Raw genomic sequence first — 23,089 nt, forward strand, 5'->3', positions numbered from 1 at the left:
ATTCTTATAATGAAGTATGCTAGAGAAGAGAAAATGTATTAAGAAAACAGTAAGAAAGTACATTAACAGTACTATACTGTATTGAGTACTACTTTGTCACCTGTTCATAGGATGTACCATCTGTATCTTAGTACCTACATCACTGTTGTCTTACATGATACAAAGCACTGTAGATGTTATACATGTTACTAATGCACTAGACATTAAACATGGAAAGATAAGGCGAAAAGCAAATTCATACATATGTACAAGTATAATGCTTCATGTCGATAATGAAGCAACAATACGATTGCTTTATGGTAGCCTAATGTAATCAGTATGATTGCCTCACAATAGTAAGGAACTCTCCCAAAAATTCTTCCAGTGTATTTATTGGAGAAAATCCATGTGTAAGTGGACCCATGCAGTTCAAACCCATGTTGTTCGCTGTATTTGTTAAGTGTGGTGTTGCCGTTTTGTTTTCACTTGCAGATGGGAAAACAGACACAAAGTATAGAACCCCCCAGCATCTCACTTAAAGTGAGATTGGGCGCCCCAGCTACAGCACAGTAGCAAATCATTGATTGCTCGAGCCATTGATATATAAGAGAATAATTTTTCCTTTTTTTGTAAATATTAGCTATTCAGGTTTCATAAGAGACTCATGGATGTTATGTATTTCCAAATGTTCATTTAGATTTTTGCATGATAGACATACTATAGTTTGGATTCTGAACTTCAAAGTAGAAACTTAGACTAGAGAGCCCAAACTCTTAGATTTTCCTTTTTAAGGACTCTTTTAGAGTACAGTAAATCCTCACATAATATTGTTGGTAGGTTCTGAGTCTCGAAGTGAAACGACATAATAGTGAAACTAATGCTACCACAGGCTGATTGGTATAACCTGATGCCTATGGCATCTCATCAGTGTTGTGAAGTCCTGCTATATAGGGAAATTGCAATTCATGACGCCAGAGATGATTCACATGCTCAATGGCTTAATATATAGGCATTGCTTTCATGTAATTACCCAGTTCAGTTAGAACGACTAACTTTAGAAAATGACCGGCCAAACTCGGCACACACTGCATTATTTGCAAAGTGGGCTATTGTGATTCGTTTCAAATTTACAAGCATAGCCCCAGATTAACTACAAGGAAAATAGCTGGTTTACAGTATTAATAAAGTAGCAACATTGAGGGAAAAGAACCTGAGCTTTCCTTTTGTCTGGAAAACTTGTTCTCATCAAAGTAATTTTAAAGTATTTATTGACAGAATGTGAACCACAAAGATGTTTATTTCTTACTATTATCTTTCTAATACTTTGCTGATATTTTTCTACACAGTTGCCCTGGGACCAGAAAGGAGAAAATCTGACTCGGGAGTTATGTTGCCAACACTCAGGGTCTCCCTTATCCAGGACATGAGGTATTTGTTCTGTGTGCTAGCATATGTCGAAAACTTTGAAATAGTAATGGCTTTTACTCTAATCATTTTGTCTATGTGTATTTTTTGCTTATGTATTCTTAAAAACATTTTTTAAAACCTTGTTTATTTTACTTTCATACTATATTTTTCCTGACATTAAATCCAAAGGGAAAATGCAGCTGAGAAGAATTTTAAAGCATCCCTAAATTATTTTACAATTTTTTGTTCTTTTTTTTTTTTAAGGTTTTATTTATTTTTTATAGAGAATAGGGGAGGGAGGAGGAAAGAGAGGAAGAGAAGCATCGATCAGCTGCCCCTCACATACCATCAACCAGAGACCTGGCCCGCAACTCAGGCTTGTGCCCTGACAGGGTATTGAACCTGTGATTTTTCAGTTTGTGGCACAACACCCAACCCACTGAGCCATGCCAGTTGAAGCTTTTTGTTCAGTGTTTTAAAACTTCCTTAAGTACCTGCTACCCACTCACACAGTTCAAAAAAAAAGTAATCTGCAAATAATATTACTTGGCAGAAAAACTAATGTCAAGTAGATTTTATTTGAAGCAAATGCAAATATGAGAATTATCACTTGCAATTACTGGTCTTAGAAATCATTAGAAGGCATCAGGATATCTAACAAGATTTATTGGCCCTGACTAATGTGGCTCAGTGGGTTGGGCGTCATCCCTCAAACCAAAAGGTCACCTGTTTGATTCCCACCAGGGCACATACCTGGGTTGCAGGCCAGGTTCCCATTTGGGGTTGTGCAAGAGGCAGCCAACTGATTGATGTTTCTCTCCTCTCTTTCTCCCTCCCTTCCCCTCTCTAATAATAAATAAAATCTTAAAAAATAATTTATTGAATGAGGAAGGCAGAGGCTTTTTTCTTTTAAACATTTCAGGTACAATACTTAGCTCTTTAAATATGTGGATTTAAAGTGGATGTTATAACACTTGTAGTTTTTATGGTTTATTGCTTTATTAATATTGAGATACTAATTATTAATGTTTGATTTGTCTGCCATTGCAGCTGAGCAGCATAACTTGGATGAGTGGCAGCATAGTGTGGTGGTAGCACATCCTGGCTTCCCCACTGACCAGCTCTGTGCCCTCAGGCGGTTTTTGTCACTTCTCTTTGCCTCAGTTCCCCCTTTCTCAGACAGAGATTTAAAAAGTCACCTTACAGGATTGTAATGAGAATGAAATGAACTAGCCTATTATTGTTACACGTTTCAAGAAGTATTTAACTCGTAGTAAGAGTTCAGTAAATGTTGGTTTTTGTTATCTGAGACAGTTTATATACTTACATCTTAAAAGTCATTATTCCTTGGTAGATGCAATGTATTTGTCCTTATGTGGCTTATGATTCCTTTTGATGGTCAGCATAAAAGGAATAGTTATAACTCTGAGGGGAAAATAATCTCCAGCTTTTTCAACAGAAGCATAAAAAAACAGTTTGGTTATGTAAGATGTTGACATTAAGGGAACCTGGGTTTACAGCACTCTGTATTGCTTTTGCAACATTTTTATAAGTAAATTATTTCAAAATAAAACATGCTTAACCAGGCCTGGTACAAAGCAAATGTATAAAGGCTGTTATTACTATAGATATGCAAGGGTAGACAGCCTATCGTCACCTAGGGACAAGTAGGTACAAATCTCGGCACAGCTAGTGCTCACGTGCTCCATTGAAAGTCAGATGAATGAGCTGTGACCTGTCTAGCCTAAGCCCCGACATTTTCTCACCTGTATTACATCATGGTCCCCACATTTCTGTGCTTGCCTTCCTGTAATTTAACCTCCCCGTGGTAATATGGTGATCTTAGAATGAAGTCCTGATCATTTGCCCTGGCTGGCAGTAGTGGGTGGGTGCACATCAGCCTAAATATAGTTTAGTGTAATCGTGGATAATCTATATTGGCTCAGGACACGCAATTAAACTATTGATGTCCTGTGATTTCTCATTTAAGGGTTACTTTGGCTTTTAATCTTCAGACTCTGTTCTATAAAAAAAAAAAGTCTGAGAGACTCCCTGAGAATTCTAAAGTGATGTTTTGGCCAAATGATAGATGCTTTTAATAAAAACTTGGTTGGTTGGTTACTTTCAAAAGATGTTCCGTAAGGTAGAAAGGCAATGCCCAGAAAAGACAAGCTGACTTCCCAGGGTTTTTTTCCTAACATTTTATTATAGAAAAATTTAAAGACAGCGAAGTCAGCCCTGGCTGGTGTGGCTCAGTGGATTGAGCACCAGCCTGCAGACTGAAAGGTTGCCGGTTCAATTCACAGTGAGGGCACACGCCGGGGTTGCGGGCCAGGTCCCCAGCTGGGGACTTGAGAGAGGCAACTGATCTCTGTTCCTCTCCCTCCTTTCTCCTCTCTCTAAAAATAAATAAATAAAATCTTAAAAAATAATAAAAATAAAAAATAAATACAGCAAAGTCAAAAGATTCTACTGTAAACACATCTATATACCCATCACCTAGGTTCTACCATTTATGTTTTTCTATGGCTTTTTAAAAAGTTGTGGTAAAAATACACAACACACCATAATATTTACCACTTTAATCATTTTTATGGGTATAGCCAGTGGCATTTGCACTGTGTACAACCATCTCCACTGTCCATCTCCACTGTCCATCTCCAGAACTTTCTTGTCACCACAGACTGAAACTTTGTAGGCATTTAAGCAATAGCTCCCCATTCTCTCCCCTGCCACAAGCGTCTGGTAACCACCACTCTATTTTCTGTCTCTGTGAATCTGACTATTCTAGCTAGCTCATGTAGGAGGAATCATGCCTTATGCGCCTGGTTTATTTTACTTAGCATAATGTTACTGAGGTTCACCCATGTTCTAGGATGTGTCAGAATTTCCTTCCTTTTTAAGGCTGAAGAGTCCCCCACTATATGTATATACCACATTTCGTTGTCCGTTTGTCTGTCAGTGGACAGTTGAGTCGTTTCCACCTTTTGGCTATTGCGAAGAATGCTGCTGTGAATATGAGTGTTTCAGTCTCTGCCTCAGTTCTTTTCTGTATGTACCCAGAAGCGGAATTGCTTGACCATATAGTAATTCTATTTTTAATTTTTTGAGGAACCATCATACTATTTCCTACAGTGGCTGTGCCATTTTACATTCCCACAAGCAATGCACAAGTGTTAAGCTTCTCCATGTCCTCACCAACACTTGTTGTCTTCTGGGTTTGGTTTAATTTTATTTTGTTTTGTTTTGTTTTGGATGATAGCCATCCTAATGGGTATGGCTTCCGGTTTCTCTTGGCATGCAAAGCTGTAGGTCTTTATGGGCCCATGTAACTAGAGACTTGAGCTTTATAAGCTCAGAACCAATTCATAAGTAAACCAAAATGTAATTAGACCCTAAGGTACTGACTTTTACTAACCCAACAGACTTCCTTAAATACCTAAGAGAGGTGGGAAAATAATGGGCATCTACTCTTGTCTCGTTGCCATGACCAGGTACAGGTGCGGTCACAGGAATCTGGTTAACCAATTTATTATTTCCTGACCCAGACAACTTGATATTCTTACACTGATACGGGCAGGGCCTGCCTGGAAGCTAGATTAAAATCAGAAGGCTTCCTGTGCACAGCTGCAGAGATGTGGAAGCCGGGCCATCTGGCTCCGCGCTGGTGATCTTAATGCTCATGGGACTGAGGTCGCCTCTGAAAAGCCCTGCAGAAATGCTGCCTGTGGTTGTCGCTCTATTTTCTTGGCTCCCTTCTGCCTTTTTGAGATGACTTTTTATACAGTACATTGTTTTTCTTATTCCTGATATGTTTACTTTAGAGTCTAACTCTCAGTGGAAAGGTTTATTTCCCTATTTCCAAATTCCTGGCTAGTACTTCATTGTAATTCCCAGTTGCTACCTAGATAGTTTATGTAGTAGATTTTCCCTTGAAGAAAAATACCCAAGTAATATTCTAAACTCTGATTTCTTTAAATCTGGACAATTAAAGAAAAACTTTCTTTCTTTTTTTTTTTAAGATTTTATTTATTTATTTTTAGAGAGGGAAGGGAGGGGGAGAGAGAGAGAGGGAAACATCAATGTGCGGTTGCTGGGGGTCATGGCCTGCAACCCAGGCATGTACCCTGACTGGGAATCGAACCTGTGACACTTTGGTTCGCAGCCCATGCTCAATCCACTGAAAACTTATTTTCTAAAGCTTAGGTAGTATATTCCTCTGAGTCCATGCTCTCTTATGGGCACATTGCCTCTATTGTTACCTCATGTCTTCCCATGTTTATTTCTTGAGGCAATACATGGGCAGTTTAGGGACTTTGAGTTCTCACAGTTGCCCAGGGTCTTAGCCCCAGATTGCTTAGCAGATGTAATGAGTCCGGGCAGACACATCTAAAGGCTATCAGCCTCTTTGTGCTAGTGTCTCAGGCTAATTCCCCAGACCTTCATAGTTGCCAAGTATCACCACACTGTCAGTTGTAGAATGATTTTTTGTTCCAAAGAGAAAGGCTGGGGACAGTCAGTAACTACAGATGATCTACATATGGAAGAGGAATGTTATCATGGCATTACCATTATTGCCATTTTCTTCCCAAAGTAGCTACACACATATCAGCTAGCTGTTGAGACTTTCATATATATATTTTTTAATCCTCACCCAAGGATATGTTTATTGATTTTAGAGAGAAAGGAAGGGAGGGGGAGAGAAAGAGAAACATTGATCAGTTGCTTTCTATACGTGCCCCACCTAGGTATATGCGCGCACCTGGGATCAAACCCGCTGAGCCAACTGATGCTCTGCCCAACTGAGCCATCTGGCCAGGACAGAGTCTTTTATTCTTAACGGTAAAATATATAATGATGCAGGGCATTGAAGAACACTGTGTGATCTAGGACATGGTGTGTACTACAGCCTAAGTACAGACAATCTGAATATGTAACAAATGAACAGGATGTGGGTAAATCGTAGAAATATTCTATTTACATTTAAAGATGGGAATAAACTCCTTCAGAGTAAATGCAAATCGCTTTATCTTTTTATAAATAATGTATACCTGTGTGCTTATGAGTAACTGGTTTTATTCTACACTAAAATTGAGTGGTCATAAGTGATTTTGTTAACCCTAGGAAGGAATATTCTGAGAAATTTATATGACTGTATAGAATATGAGCTTATAGTAAAATCGGTTAATTCTTTCATTCTCTACTAAATATTACTGTGTTTCGCTGGTGATACAGTAAAATAAGCACCAGGTTTGGACTCTGAAAATGTAGATTCAAATTTATTTAGGTGCTGCCAATCTTACATATCATTCAGTTTGGGGAAACAGAACTCATTCAAATTGGCTTCAGCAAAAACAGCGGTTTTTTGGAGCGTGTAAGGGTATCTCCCAGAATCCGAGACCAAGAACTGTGGCTGGAATGGAAATGGTCTCTGTCTGTCTCACAGGAAGCACATCCCCTCCGCTCCTCCCTTCCCCACCCTTCCCTTCCTTTTCTGCTTTATTGTGCACAGGCTGGCCCAGGCCCTGGCTGTAACAGCCTTTCTTATTTTAAGTACTCTATAAAAGCTAACTTGGTTTTCCAGTGTACTAATTCACAGTTTCTGAGGGGGGAGAAAACAAACAAACCCTGATTGCTCCACTTAGATGAGGCATGTGCCTCTTACCCCATCAGTTGTAGCTGAGGGATTAGGAGCACGGGCCCTGGGACACCATGGGGGCCTGCAGTTTGCTTCTCCAAGAACGTGAGCACCAGTAAGAGTGATGGGTGGAAAATGGGTGGCTCCTCTAGAATAATACTTGTTATCTGTGGCCTTGGGGGATCACTGAGTCTGAAAGAGTCTCAGTGTTCTCATCACAGTGAAACAGTGATCTCCCTCTCACTAGTTATTGTGGTGATCCAATTAGACAAGGTACATAAAAACTCTTCTAAATTAGAGAGCTTTGTATCAGGGTTAAAAAATAAACCAAGTAGATTTCTTTAAACCATACCATGTATGTTTTTCTGTGAATTAGCAGGCTTTATTTTGGAAGTCATATAATATTACACCGAATGCCATTATAATTACCTATAATAAATTATTCCAACTAAAAATAGATCAAAATGGTATAACTACACAGAAAATGTTTAATATTAGATTTGGATTAAAGTTTAATACCACAACACATATAAATCGTTTTAAAGCATAGAATTAGTCCTAGCTGGTGTGGCTCAGTGGATTGAGTGCCAGCCTGCAAACCAAAAGGTTGCTGGTTTGATTCCCGGTCAGGACAAATGCTTGGGCTGCAGTCCAGGTCCCTAGTTGGGGGCATGCGAGAGACAGCAGTGTATCTCTCGCACACTGATGTCTATCCCTCTTTTTCTCTCTCCCTTCCTCTCTAAAAATAAATAAATAAAATCTTTTTTTTTAAAAGCATAGAATTAAATATTGATATACAAAGCAACAGAGATTTTTTTTGAGCTCGTAATAGGTGTGTGGTCTTACAAGGTACAAAGAAGGATGCAGGGCTGCTAAGAAGTATTGGGTCCATGTTCTCAGGGAACCTGGTGGGCTGAGAAAAATGTATATCAAGAGAAAATGATAAGAGTACTAGGCAGTGCATGACAAATGTAAGTTAGACTATAGAATTTAATAAATTGGAGAGGTCATTGAAGGCTGTCATGGTCAAGGAAAGCTTTTCAGAAGAAGGTGGAATTCCAACACGAATAGACTTAAACTGGGAAGGTAGTGGAGAGGAAGTGTGTTAAGTAATGGAATGCAGTCTTACAAGTCAACTGCCTAGAATGTACCGTTTTCAGTAGGAAGAAATACTGAGACCGAAGAGGAGTGAGCAGTTCAGCCTATATCCTGTGAGCTTTACAGGGTTCTGGAACGAGGAATTTCATTAAGGAGGCAATATTTTAGGCAGAGTAATTTCCCCGGTGACAGTCAACATGAAGGGCTTGAGGAGGAGAGTCTGGTGCCTTCCTCTCCCAAACCCCTGCCTCCCCCCGAAGAAAACTAGCACAAATGTTTTTATGGTGGGAAGGCCGGTCACCACCTAAATAAAATAGGTTTCAATTCGTGAACCCCAGGTCTTCCCATTTTCCTCAAACGTGATTGTTTTTCAAATTACAGTTGTTTTCCACTTTGTCATTCTTCACCTTCTACCACGTGTCCAGATACTTGTTTAAGATCAGCTGATAAAACTAGTTTCAGTATATTTTACTGTTTTAGAATAGGAAGGATACACAGGGAAAAATTATGCAACCTAAGTGCTTAACCCTCATATAGATTTGTTTTCAGTGAATTCACTTTGAATCCACTTGGTGTTCCTGGATCACGTCAGCTCCGGCCTGGCAGTGCCGGACTGTCGGCAAGGTTGAGGGGCAGCCAGTGGTGTTCAGTGGGCTCGCACTTGGGTTGCCAAATGCCTCACTGCTGCCGCTGCCACCAGTGAGAACCAGGGTCTAAGGGGGCGCTGCTTGTCACCAGCTTTCTCCATTCGTGACCATACGTAATGGTATTGGCCCTTTAGAAGTGAAATCAAACAAGTCTGTCGTAAATCTCATTCTGACTTGTTTTTATGCCACCTCTTCAGTGCGCCTGTGTGGTGTGATGTAATGCTTTACATCCTGTTTTTCAAGAGTGTTTGATTGTAAATCAGCACTGAGGAGTGATGGCCTAAATCTTCAGATCCAAAGACTGAGAGGGAGGGAAAGAGGGAGGAGGGGAAGGATGAAAGGGAAAGAATCACGTGTGCCTTTTGCAGAGTAAGGCTGCTCCTTATTCTGAATGCTTAGAATCATCAGACAGAAGGTTTTATTGCAATATTTATTATGGCTAGGATGAGTCATTTTAGACAACAAAAAAAAGTCAAAGAAGGAAAGGGTGGGTCACAGTCACAAAGACTTCAGTGACTCCCTGGAGTGGATTTACAGTTGCCCCTCCCTTAGGCTTGCCTCCTGCCAGTCCTTCTTCCCCTTTAGGGGGATGATAGACAAGGAAGATGAAGTCAGTCCTTCAGGGGATAGCATTGACCTCTGCACGGAATACTGATTTCTCCATCTATCTAACACTCCTTAGGGGTTTGGCCATACAGTATTTATTTGTAGCCACATAATTTTCCAAGTGTTTCAGATTTTTTAAATGTTGAATTTGTCAGTACAATACAGCTTGTCTTCTGATGCCACAGAAAGTAAGACTTCATATTTTCCACGTGTTGTTGGGGCTGCTTGCAAATAATTCAGCAGATTAAAGTCATGCCAGATACTTAATGAAACTGTAGAACAGATATCTTTAATAAAAACTTGAGTATTCAGCCTGTTTATTTTATTTTCCTGAGAGTCAGGAATAACCAGGTAACAGTTTACAGGTATCTATGAGCTGAAACAGGAACATAGTAAAACCTGCAAGAACAAATGGGTGTAAAATGCTCTACCACCGGAGGCGGCCGGCCTGCCTGCCTGTGCTGTGACGGTGATTCTGATGTGGGACTAAACGTGTGATTCAGGTGGAACCTGAACCCATGTAAATCGTGTGCGACTTGTTGCTTCCTTAAGTATAAAAGAACCTACCTGTACAAAGTGCTGTACCCCTGAGTTTTTTTCCGGTTCAAGGTCATTCTCAGGATTTACGTCTTTTCTGTTGCTACCATTCCTTAGGCATATTCAGAACATGAGCGAGATCAAGACTGACGTTGGGCGAGCCCGGGCGTGGATAAGACTGTCTCTAGAAAAGAAGCTCTTGTCCCAGCACCTCAAGCAGTTGCTCTCCAACCAGCCCCTCACCAGGTAAGGGGTCGCCTCTTGAGGCATTTCTCTTTCTGGGACCTGTGTGCTTACAAAGAAAATTGCGTAAGTTGACAAACTGTAGTTTAATTTGTCTTACGTAACGAGAGGTCTCAAGATGGGCAGTCCACAGTGCCATGGTAGACGCGGGCTCTTTGTCCCTCCCTACTAGGTAGCCCATGGTATGTGCTGACCACCCTGTGGTCGCAAGAAGGCTGTTCTTGTAAAGTCAGTGAGTCAGGGTTTGACTGGTTTAAAATAAGCATTACCAGCAAATTGCTTTCCAGAAATTTTCCGTCAGAATAGCTAGCCATTCATTGCCTCGCGCCCTTGTCAACAGTGGGTGTCGCTTTCAAATCTCTGCTAGTGTGATAAACAGAATGGATCCACGGGTGTTTTTCCTTCGTTATGGACCAGGTTAAAAATGTCAGCTGTCCATATGTTCATTTTTGTGAATTGTCTGTTCTTTCCAGATTAGCGTTTCTACCCAGCTTGTGTAAGTAGAGGCGTTTACTTTTAATGGAAGGCGTAATGAAAAACATACTATACTGTTGTTTTGTGCTTGTCTTGCTCTTTCCTAGGAAGCTTTATAAGCGTTATGCTTTCCTACGTTGCGAAGAAGAGAGAGAACAGTTTCTTTACCATCTCCTTTCCCTCAATGCTGTGGACTACTTCTGCTTCACCAGTGTGTTCACCACTATCAGTAAGTCTGGAGAGTTGACTCTTAAGTGAAGAGTTGCTCAGTGACTGATGAAATGAGAGTTCATATTTTTAAAAGCGACACACACCATAGTACAGAGAGCTAGGCACTGGGATGCCCCCACCCCATCTCCCTGAAAGAGTGAGGATTGGGTCCCCAGCTGCTGAAAGACGGCCCTCAGCCCCAGCCCTGTGGGGAGTGCCTCACCTGGGGAGGCCTCTGGGACTGATCAGAGAGCTGGCGCAGAACTCATCGGGGGATCTGCTGAGCACTTCATTACAACAGCTTCACGGCTCAGCTGCTGGTCAGCCAGGCCTGCTGGCTTCCTGTCAGGTTGATCCCAAAAGCAACATTCTGCATGCCAGTTTCTGGCTCAGCGTGTGCCTCCCGGTGCACTCAGTCTGCGGTGGGAAATGCGGTGGACGTGAGAAGGAATGCTTTACTAAACAGAACTCTTACATCTTATCCAAAGCACATAAATTCAAAGAATCAGTATATGACACAAATAAATGTCTAACTGAGCATCATTAAACTCTGATGATTCACAAAGACATCGGGATCTTGATGGACAGTGTAGGTCCACAGAGAGAGGAATGCTGTTTGGAGATGGGCTAATTAAATTAAAGGATTTATTCTCTTCCCCATTACTAATTCTTATTAGCACTAGGTCCCTTTCCTTAGTTTAGAGAATTTTTACTTGTATCAGTTTGGAGTTGCGTTCAGCTGCAAGTTTCAGAAACTTGCAAAACATTGGTTTAAGCAAATTAGTAGTTTTATTTTTCTTACATAACAAGAAGTCTTGAGGTAGGCAGCCCGCAGTGCCATCGCGGATGCAGGCTCTTTGTCCCTGTCCTCCTAGGCAACCCTCATGGTCACAAGGTCTCAGCCCACCCTCCAGTGGGGAGAGGGAAGGAATGCCAAGGACAAAGGTCAGAATCTGTGCTAGAAATCATAATTTCCAAGAAATAGCGGTGAACAGCACTAAATTTCACAGTCTCTGGCACAGGCAGTGTTTTCCAGTCTCCGGCACAGACAGACAGGGAAAACTGGAGTAGAAATGGTTATTGGGCCAACCCATAATATCTGTCAAGCTACTGTTAGCTTATTAGTTTATTGCAGGTATGAGAAGCTAAAATGTCATATACAGTTTCCAAAGAGAAGAAATAGGACTCCTAAGATTCTCCTTATCAGTATGGATCAACCTGGAGAACATTATGCTAAGTGAAATAAGCCAGTCAGAGAAAGATGCATACCATATGATTTCACTCATATGTGGAATCTAATGAACAAACTGAACTAACAAGCAAAAAGTATAGATAGACACATAGAGGGAGAGCAGATGACAGCTAATGGGAGGGAGGTTGGGGGCTAGGGATTGAGCAAAAAAGGACAAAAGACTCGTGGACAGCAGTGTGGTGATTGCTGGGGGGAGTGGGGTGTAGGGGTCTGAATGGTAATGGAAAAAGTATATAATAAAGATTAAATAAAATAAATAAATAAAAGGTCCTCCTTATATCTGCAGTTTCTCTTTGTGTAAGAAACTCAGTTTGAAGAATGGAGGTACTTCATAAAAGACATACTCTGAGTTCAAGTAGTAGTATTACTTTTACACTTGAAGAAATCACTGTTGAGCCTCTGCCGGCCCTTTGCAGGCGCAGAACTGCTGGCCCCAGTAGGCCTCCTCTGCAGCTTTTCTAACCCTGTCCATGACAGAAACTGCAGGGGCCCATGGCCCCTAAAATACTCTTGCACTAACTCTTCTGCTTTCAGTTTCAAAACCATTTGATTCTTGTGATTACTAAACTATGAAAGTATGGCATTAACTCTGATACCTTCCTTTCCTTCAGCCAAAAAAAAAAAAAAAAAAAAGGCCGGAAGGGAGGTTATCCACTCAACATAAAGACAGCACCTGCATGAAATTAGGGAAATGAACCATTTCTCCCGTTTGTTTTCCTCATCTGAGAACGCACTGGACCGCAGCCCCGTTGTGGGGCGGTGTCTGGGTGCCTTGTCCAGTGTACGTTTCCATCCGGCCTGCAGTGCTTCCGAGGAGAGCTCCTAATATGCCCTCTTGTAGCTGGGTCAGCAGAAATCACAATACCAACAAAAAATATCCTACTCTGCTTCTTGAAAAAGAAAATGTATGACCCTGAAGGATAAAAATGTGCTCCTGTGCTGGAGCCATCCCCACTTTTTGGAGGAAAATGGAGGGAGGGTTGTAGTATCTAACTGCACCGTGTTTCCCCATTTGAGCAAATGACGGTGGAAGCACAGTGACATCTAGTGGCGTGCCTTTGAAGAGCCTTCAGGAGAACCGGTTTCACGCAGCTCTCTTCCCAGGTCTTGCTCCTTTTCCTGGGGCCTCTCCGTGAGTCACCTTAACAGCTTTCCAAGTTGTGCCCAGAATGGAGTGCCCGCCATTGTTATTCTTGGCTTTACAAGAGCTATAAAATTGGGATGGGAAAGTTCAGAAGTACAGTGCTTTGGAGCATTGTCCAAGATAGCCACAAGGGGTAGTCATCCACCCTTTTTCGCATGAAACTACCCAGGACCATTGCTCATTTGTACTCGGTCTTGTAAAAAATTAATAAAAATGTTGAAACAACAAAAATGCCATATAGCACGGTTAGTGTTCGTGCCCTCAGGTATCCTGGGGCTGAGGCCTGGATTGTTTACAGCTGCAGTGGTGATGGACATCACCGTGCTAGCACGCATACCATGCACACGTGCCCTGCACACGGGTGATGTATATGCCGGGAAACCACCACAAGTGTCGGGACGTACGGCTTACAAACGGGACCTCGTTTTCTAGACGAGGAGAGGTTGTGATCTCATCTTTTTGTCTAAGTCCATCTTCATGGGTCATAAAAAGTGAATTATCTGTGAAAGCAAACAGTTCTTAATACTGATTTGTTTTATCAAGAGAATTTTATTGTAATTTTTTACTAAGTTCAGCATTTTTTCTTCCAGTGATTCCGTATAGGTCAGTGATCATCCCCATCAAAAAGCTGAGCAATGCCATCATCACATCGAACCCCTGGATCTGTGTGTCGGGAGAGCTAGGAGACACAGGAGTAATGCAGATTCCCAAAAACCTCCTTGAAATGACTTTTGAGGTAGGTTCGGCTTATACCCTTCTTAGCAGAAAGTGTCATGTGTAATTCTGCACAAGGATTCCAGTTGCAAGTTTTCATTTTTCCTTAAGTTGGATAATATAAAGGAACATGCAGGCATGCCAGAACACTTTTGTGATCATATTCCTAAAGTTTGTCATAAACATGCAAATTTATTTTGTATTTTTGTTACTATTTTCATTGTTAAGCTGTGTTTTTCTACTTGTAATGGTGCACGGTGGGCCTTTTCCAGGTTCTGTTCCAAGATTCCCGTGCCTCAGCACTAAATGTTCCCCCCACAGTGGTTCTCTTCCTTACTGCAGTGTCCAACAGGACAGGACAGGACAGGAGAGCTGACATCCATGCTTACGGCATTTAGACCACATGGTGACATTTCTGAAGTATTTTGTAAAAAATGCCTTTCAGTGTTGTAATTCTGAGCTCACTTGGTGAAGCATTCCTGTGTGTTTGAGCTGGCGTGCAGGTTGACCCTGGCCCGCTGGAGGAAGACAGTACCTGCTCCTGCTCCAGGAAGGCAGTGGTCTACCCAGACATCCCGTTCGCGTGCCCCGTGCGGTCTAGGAACAGCACTTTCCACTCAGACCCTCATTGGGGCCCTGTCTGTCCAGTGACCTCTCAGCCATCTGTATATAAAAGATAAAAACCCTCAGCCTTTCTTGGACTTCCAAGTAGGGAACATAAACTGCCTCGTAAGTCCCATCATTGCTGTTTCCAAACTCTGTGTCACATCCGCCTGCTTCTTTCCATCTCTGAGGTCCCCACTAGTTTAAGGTGCCTCCTCCCTCACCTGAGTCGCTGAGGCGCCCTCTCACTGAGATACGGAGAAGTCAGGGGCCTTAAGCACTCATGGCCCTGACCTTCCCAGCCTTCCATAGACGCTTGGGGTCTGTGATCTTTTATCAGAATTTAATCGGCATTTATTTTTACTATTCCTATTATCACTCTCTTGCCAGGAAAGATGTTGATAACTATGCTTTTTTTAAAACAGCTTCAAAGACCTCTAGTAGGTGAAGTTTGAGGTCAGCTTCACCTTAGTATTTTATTAGAAGCAGAAAAACAGCTGTGTCAGTGATTTTTAATATCTGCAGTTGTTTTTCTGATTTCTCTGTAACTGAATCTAAATAGTATTCTTTTTCTGCTTCTTGGAATTCTTCTCATGCTTTATGGCACAAGTCGCTGTCTGTGTGATGTTTCTGGGTTCCCCAGTTAGAAATTGTCATTCCTCCCCAGTGTTCTTCTACCACCTGTTCACATTTCTCGTCTAGCAGTCCCCTCATTAGGTAGCTAAGGTCCACTTGTCTCCTTGCTCATCAGATGGGATGCACTAGGTGCAGATATGCTTCTCTGGGGCATAGCAGGGCACACATCATGCAGCGTGTGTTGTCTGCGGGTAAGTTCGGTAGAGCTGCAAGGCAGCAGGATAGGATCGGGTGCTGAGTAACCTGTGGTCCTGTCCCTGCAGTGCCAGAACTTGGGGAAGCTGACCACTGTGCAGATCGGGCACGATAACTCGGGGCTGTTAGCCAAGTGGCTGGTGGATTGCGTCATGGTCAGAAATGAAATCACAGGACATACATACAAGTAAGTAAATGTCCTTAGGAGTTCAGAATTCTTGGGGAAGCTGACCACTGTGCATATTGGGCACGATAACTCGGGGCTGTTAGCCAAGTGGCTGGTGGATTGCGTCATGGTCAGAAATGAAATCACAGGACATACATACAAGTAAGTAAATGTCCTTAGGAGTTCAGAATTCTTGTTTTGAGACTCTTCAAACAAGAAAAGGTTAAGAATTGTTTTCCTTCTAAAGCCTTTCCACTGCCTTCAGTATCTTAGTTTCGTTTTGGGAGCAGTTTTATTTAATGGTTTGGTTTATATGATACAAAATTGCCCCCAAAACACTTTACAAAAACAAATTGTGTTTCCTGCTAATCCTTAGATCACAGGTGTTTCTTATTGTATTGAAAAAGATTGTTGTAACTCTGATAAAAAAAGAAAAAAGAGAAGCTTAAAACGAGTTCAGTAAGAGGAAGGGCTCTTTCGGACTGTGCTGGTTAGAGCTAACACTGCTCTCTGGGGACCTTCTCCTCTTCTGCAACTTTTAAGTTTGACCTTAGTTTATAGCCTCTTGAGAGTATTCTTTCTAGAATGAAGCACATAAGTTTAATATGTTAGGTATGAGATAAAAATAATTAAATTATTTTAATTAGGTTCAATGTGATAACAATCTATAGCTACATAAAGGATGTATAAAAGAGAATGCCTTCGTTATTTATTTATACTGAAGTGTTTTAAGTAAAATGAAGTGTTTGTGGTAAAATATGCTAGTGTATGTAACTTTAAAATACTTCAACAAAAAATGAAGCATATAGCAAAATGTTACATCTAGGTGATAAGAATATAGGTGTTTGTTATACTATTCTTTCTACTTTTCTGTGTTTGAAATTTTTCATGATTAAAAGAAACAACCCACAGGCATTAAAATGATGGGCTTTACCCATGGTGCCATTTTTTAAATTTTTGATTAAAACTAGTAAACCAGTGGTGTTTCAGAAGAGTGTGTTTGTCTGTTTATTTGTTTGTTTTTGTTTTTTGTCCTGCTAGGTTCCCCTGTGGGCGGTGGCTGGGGAAGGGCATCGACGACGGAAGCCTGGAGAGAATCCTTATTGGAGAGCTGATGGCATCGGCGGCAGATGAGGATCTGGTGAAGCAGTGCCGGACGCCCCCCCAGCAGAAGTCCCCCACCACGGCCAGGAGACTTAGCATCACTTCACTAACAGGAAAAGTCACCAGTAAGTAGTTGGGTTTTTAATTTTTCAACGTGTCTCAAATGTTGCAGGTGTCATATGGTCATTTCACAGAAAACTGTCACATTTATGAATTATAATGGGGAGGTTAAAAAAAAGAAAGCTGCCCTGGCTAAGGTGGTTCAGTGGATTGAGTGCCGGCCTGTGAACCAAAGGGTCACCAGTTCAATTCCCAGTCAAGGCACATGCCTGGGTTGCAGGCCAGGTTCCCAGTGGGGGGTGTGCAAGAGATAACCACACATTGATGTTTCTCTCCCTCTTTTTTTTTTTTCCTTCCCTTCTGTCTAAAAATAAATAAATAAATTTTTTTAAAAATAAAGAAGATCGCAGGTTTAATTCCCAGCCAGGGCACACGCTTGGGTTGCAGGCCACAGCCCCCCGCAACCGCACATTGATGTTTCTCTCTCTCTCTCTTTCTCCCTCCCGTCCCTCTCTAAAAATAAATAAATAAATCTTTTTAAAAAATAAAAAGAAAAAAGAAAAAAGCTAAACAAAATTAATTTGGGAGAAGGGACTTTAGAAAGGGAAGGAGGAGAAAAAAATAAGACAAGACATCAGAAATAATTAAAAGCCTAAAGAATTTAGATGTTAAAATTCAATACAAATGCAAGCTTTGTTTCAATTATGAATAAATATTTTGCCTGAAACCTAAAAGAGGAATAAGGACAGTTTTGTATTACAGTGCTCTCAGATAGCCACATTTAGCTATCTAGAGCCCCTTATTCTAAGAGAGATTCTAAAAATTCCTCTCCTCCCTGCAGCTTCATATGGAAGTGATGACACAAGGTACACTATATATAAAGGAGTTCTATGGGTAGGATACTGTGTTCACATGCCATTTTTACTAATACAGTAAACTCCTAATTCTAAGTTGGGCTTTAGTAGGCTGAATAATGTCTCCCCAGGATATCAGACCCTAATCCCTAGAATCTGTAAATATTATTTTATTTGGGAAAAGGTGTGATTAAGTTAAGGGTTTTGAGATACAGAGATTATCCTGGATTATCCAGGTGGGCCCTAAGTACCATCACACGTATTCTTGTAAGTGGGAGGCAGCGGGAAATCAGACACAGAGGAGACAGGCGTACAGACAGAAGCAGAAATTGGAGTGACGCAGCCAGGAGCCACAGCACGCTGGCGGCCACCGTTTGGAGAGGCAAGGAGCGTGTTCTTCCGTTGAGCCTCCGGAGGGAGCATGGCCGTGCTCATGCCAACTTCTGTCCTGCAGAACTATGGCAGAATAAATTTACACTGTTTTAAGCCACCAAGGTTGTGGCATTCTGTCACAGGAGCCACAGAAAACTAATGTAGAGGTGGTGTGATTTAGTGGAAACTTACAAAAGTTTATCAGTGAAGTGGTTTTGTTTTAGCTATGGACAATAACTGTAAGTAGAATAACAAAATCACCTAAGAGGTCCTTAGTTTATTAACAAAGCAATTTCCTTAGTTTTAGTCCTAGTCCATTTGTTAACACATGGCAATATATTTAGTAGTAAAATTATATTAATCTAAAAATTCAGCCCTGGCTGGCATAGCTCAGTGGATTGAGCACAGGCTGCAAACCAAAGGATCGCAGGTTCGATGCCCAGTCAGGGCACATGCCTGGTTTGCAGGCCACAGCCCCCAGCAACCGCACATTGATGTTTCTCTCTCTCTCTCTTTCTCCCTAAAAATAAAATTTTCTCTCTAAAAATAAATAAATAATTTATTTTTCCCTCTAAAAATAAATAAAATCTTTAAAAATATAAAAATAAATTTAAATCCCCCTATTCTTTCTTAAATTATTCCTCTGATCCGTAAATCCTTTCTGAAGTCAGAAGTAAAACGTACAGCATGCGCCCACCAGAACAGATCAGATGTGAGAGACTGGGAAAGTGGATGTGGCTGAGGATGGAGGGCAGGGGAGTGCTCACACACTGCCAGTGGGAATGTAGAACGGAAGACAGTTGGCAGTTTCTTACAAAGGTATACATGCATTTACCATATACTTGACCCAACAGTCCTACTCTTAGATATTTACCCAAGAGGAACAAATACAGATATCTACACCGAGGCATGCACTCAGATGTTCGTAGCAGCTTCATTCATGTAGTCAGAATGGAAACAGCCCACCCTGGCTGGTGTGGCTCAGTGGATTGAGTGCTGCCTGCAAAACAAAGGCTCGCCAGTTTGATTCCCAGTCAGGGCACACGCCTGGGTTGCAGGCCAGGTCCCTAGTAGGGGGGCGTGCTAAAGGCAACCACACATTGATGTTTAAAAAAAAAAGTGAACACAGCCTCACTGTCCACAGCTGATGAATGGATAAACAAATTGTGCTATGCCTGTTCAAGGGGATACTTCCCAGCTGTGGGTAAATGTGCGCAAACTGTTGATGCATCTAAGAGCGTGGGTGAATCACAAAACATGCTGCTGAGTGAGAGAAACCAGATGCAGAAGACTAGGTACTATAGGAATCCTTCTATAATAAGTTCTAAAAAAGGCAATGTAATAGTGCTAGAAGGCAGATCCGCAGCTGCCAGGGTGGAGAACTGGGGAACAGGACTGGCTGACTCGGGGCAAAGGGAGCTTTTTGGGGTAGTGGGAGTTTCTGTGTTAGGATTGTGGTGGTGGTGGTGGTTACATGGCCGCATCACTATCAAAGCTCACCAAATTGCACACTTAAAGTTGTTGAATTTGTTGTGTGCAATACCTTAATTATGCTGATTTAAAACTTAAAAATAGGTTCCACCTCATCCTATCCAATTATACAACTTCTGAATCAGTCCAGTTTCATGCGGTAGTGCTGTTTTGAGAAAGCTTACGCTAGCACTTTTGACAGGTGCCATGCCAGGAGATTTACACCTAATATCTCACTCAGTTTTCCCAGTTACCCATGCATGAGGGGTGTGTTTTCCCTGTTTAGATTGAGGAAGGTCAAACTCGGAGTGAGACATTTGACCAGGGTTATAGATTACTGGGGTAAGACTGGGGTTTAAATCTAGGGGTCTCTTGGATTCTTTTTCATTGTGCCAAGATGCTTCTCATTTGGCCAAACTGACCCAAGGCAAGTTTTTGGAGCCCCTGGCAAGGCCAGCCTGCGCTGGTGGAGTGTTGCCTGCGTAGGTGGACACAGTTGATAACCCATCATTCTTTGGTTTATCTCCGTTGCATGAGAATTCAGCCAGTGTTTACTATTTTTCAGAACCCAATGCTGGACAGATCCAAGAAGGGATCGGAGAAGCCGTGAACAATATTGTGAAACATTTTCACAAACCCGAAAAAGAGGTACGATGAGCTGTAAAATTTAGCACAGTAGGGTTTTGAAACCACTTTTAATCATGATACACCAGGCAATACAGGGTGTTTTAGTTCTCATTTGTAAGGTAGTAGCTGCAGAACCGTGCTTCCCAGCTGCCCTCAGCACTTGGTTCTCTAGCGGGTTTCTGAAACGCGGGCGCGGCAGATGACTCTTGGCCCCGTGTGTTGTGTCCCACAGAGAGGAAGCCTCACGGTGCTGCTGTGTGGGGAGAATGGCCTGGTGGCAGCACTCGAACAAGTTTTCCACCACGGGTTCAAATCTGCCCGCATCTTCCACAAGAATGTCTTCATCTGGGACTTCATAGGTAAGTTTCAGCAGATGGATGTTGTTATAAGGTCATGGAGATGCCTCTTAGAAAACTCAAAAATCCAGGAATTGAGCAAACAAGGATTAGTGATAAGGGACTGTGTTGGGTTTTTGGTTTGTTTTTTTTTTTTGTTTTTTTGTTTGTTTGTTTGTTTGTTTTTTAGTAAATATCAAATAAGTACCATCCTTGCTTTTCATTTAGTTAACAAATTTTATAGTGTCCACCATATTCCAGACACTAGTCTAGATGCTCAAGATACTTATCAAGCTGTAACAAAACAAGCCCTGCCTGGTGAGGCTCAGTGGATTGAGTGCCAGCCTGCGAACACAAAGGTCACCGGTTTGATCCCCAGTCAGGGCAGATGCCTGGGTTGTGGGCCAGGCCCCCAGATGGGGGCAAACAAGAGACAACTGATCGATGTACCTCTCGCGTGTCAGTGTTTGTCTCCCTTTCTCCCTCCCTTCCCCTCTCTCTAAAAATAAATAAAATCTTTTTTTAAAAAAGGTAAAACACAAATTCCTGTGGTCAATCAGGGAGGACAAATAATACACAAAAACATAACAAACATGCAGTTCATCTAGTATGGTGGAAGGTGATCGCTGATATCTGGAAAAAAAATAGAACATGGTGAGAGGAAATGGAGTGGCAAGAGCTCTTTTTACCGGGGTGGTTAGAGGCTTAAGGTTGACAAGGCGACACTGAACAAAGACGGTGAGGAAGTGAAAAGTGAGCCATGGGAACGTGTGGGAGGACAGCACGCAGGCTGTGGGGAGGGCCAGGGTACGTGCCCCAGGTAGCAGTGCACCTGGCCTCTTCATGGAGGAGCAGGGGTGTCAGGGGACTGAGCAGAGTGAGGGTGAGAGAAAGGATATTTGGGGAGAGGGGTGTTTACTGCCAGACGGGTTAGGTGGGGCCCTCTAGTCCTCCACTGGGAGGGCCTGGGTTGTTACCCTGAATAAGATAGGGAGCTGTTTTAGGACGGTTTGCGTATAACATGTTTTAGAAGCATGACTCTAGCTCTGTGCTGTCCGATGCGGTAACCACTGGCCACATGTGGCTGTTTAAACTTACACCGATTTCATTTAAATGTCAAGTTCACTCCCTTCGTCACCCAGCCCTACTGTAGCTGCCTGTTGGACCTTACAGATGGAGACATTTCCATCATCACAGAAAGTTCCACAGGAGTGTGCTGCTCAAGCTTGCTAAACTGTTTCTTTACTTTGGTATGCAGTTCTTCTAGAATTGCCAGTTTCTTTAAAGGGGTGGTTAATCACTTGTGTTTTGTAAATAAGGCCTAGATAAAGTAGTCGATTTCATCTTGTTTAGAGTTTTTGTATGAAAGAAGGAAAAGGGACAGATTAGGACCCTGGAAATGATATTTTTTTTCTTCTGGAATGCATAGACTACCGATCCTGCTTCTGATATGTGTGCACCCCTCTTTCTCAGGTGAACTGATTCAGTTTCACTTCAGAGATGTTGCTGCAGAGTGTTAGCCTGCCATTCGGTAGCTGGGACGGGGCATCGTCTCTGTGGCCACCACGGTGTTGCTGCTTTACTCCTACAAGGGTCCAGCCTTAACAGAGGAGTCTATTTTTATTTTCCTTCTTTTTTGCCAATTTTCATTTCTTAAAGTTATTCTAAAGAGAAGTAAACATTTTCCAGCCTTCTAAAATTCAGTCTAAATTAGAAACTAAACTCCCAGGAGCATATTACTCCACAGTGAACCAGGGACCTCTGGAATTCATTGTGAAACCAATGATAAAGTAATGATTTTGGTTTCAGCACTGGCTGTGATACAAAGAAAACATCATTCGTGTCTCAAGAATAAACCCAGTGATTAATCTTTCTATTATGAAGTGTTGATGTATATTGTGATGTGATTCTGACTTCCTTCCCCAGAGAAAGCGGTTGCTTATTTTGAAACCACTGACCAGATCCTAGACAGCGAAGATGATGTCCTTATTCAGAAATCGTCCTGCAAAACCTTCTGCCACTATGTGAACGCTATTAATACTGCACCCAGGAACATTGGGAAGGATGGCAAATTCCAGATTTTAGTTTGCCTTGGAACACGGTATAAAGCCAGTTGTTGACTTTTACTGTCTTTGTTTACATGTTGAACAAGAGAAAGCGTTAAACCAGACCATGCCCTTCCCAAAGCTCTCCCCAGGGTTTCTTTCATTCCACGTTTCATTACCAGATTGCTGTTTATTGGGTACTTGCTATGTATTGGGTAAAGACTGTGCTAAGTACTTCATATACATTATTTCATCGAATCCTCTTACTGTTCACCATCACCACTAGTTGAAGTAGCAACCAGTATCTTCATTGTGTAGAGGAGAAAATAGAAAACAGATGAAGCACATATAAGTTAACAAATTTCCCCGAGGCCACACAGCTAGAAAGAGGTGAGCCAAGATTTACCCCAAGTCTCACTCCAGAGCCCAGGCTCTCAACCAGTGCAGTCTCCTGGTTCCCACGATAGGTGGGTAGGTTGGTAGATAGTTGTGCACACACGTGTGTTTACTGTGTAGAGCTTGTGTGGTGTACATACACCACCATAGTGAATTTAATAACATTGCAAAATTCTTACTGTATAGTTTTCTCTTGAAGACAATTTCCCACCCCTTTATTTCTTGAAAATGACAAATATGAGCTATATAAACTTAAAATGGCTCTCAGAATTGTAAG

General features: G+C 41.9%; 1 protein-coding gene across 4 annotated transcripts in view; it reads left to right on the plus strand.

Moving 5' to 3' along the window:
- Positions 1-23,089, plus strand: part of DENND5B (DENN domain containing 5B) — a 168,015-nt gene that overhangs the window by 139,240 nt on the left and 5,686 nt on the right. For all 4 annotated transcript variants that reach the window (XM_036019194.1, XM_028531886.2, XM_036019193.1 and 1 more), the window contains 9 exons: positions 1,326-1,407; positions 10,030-10,158; positions 10,737-10,858; positions 13,826-13,971; positions 15,452-15,570; positions 16,591-16,778; positions 19,975-20,057; positions 20,269-20,395; positions 22,298-22,472. In XM_036019194.1, coding sequence (XP_035875087.1) covers positions 1,326-1,407; positions 10,030-10,158; positions 10,737-10,858; positions 13,826-13,971; positions 15,452-15,570; positions 16,591-16,778; positions 19,975-20,057; positions 20,269-20,395; positions 22,298-22,472 — 1,171 coding nt within the window. The remainder of the gene's footprint in view (positions 1-1,325; positions 1,408-10,029; positions 10,159-10,736; positions 10,859-13,825; positions 13,972-15,451; positions 15,571-16,590; positions 16,779-19,974; positions 20,058-20,268; positions 20,396-22,297; positions 22,473-23,089) is intronic.

This window comes from Phyllostomus discolor, chromosome 2 (assembly GCF_004126475.2).
Source record: "Phyllostomus discolor isolate MPI-MPIP mPhyDis1 chromosome 2, mPhyDis1.pri.v3, whole genome shotgun sequence".
NCBI classification, from domain to species: domain Eukaryota; kingdom Metazoa; phylum Chordata; class Mammalia; order Chiroptera; family Phyllostomidae; genus Phyllostomus; species Phyllostomus discolor.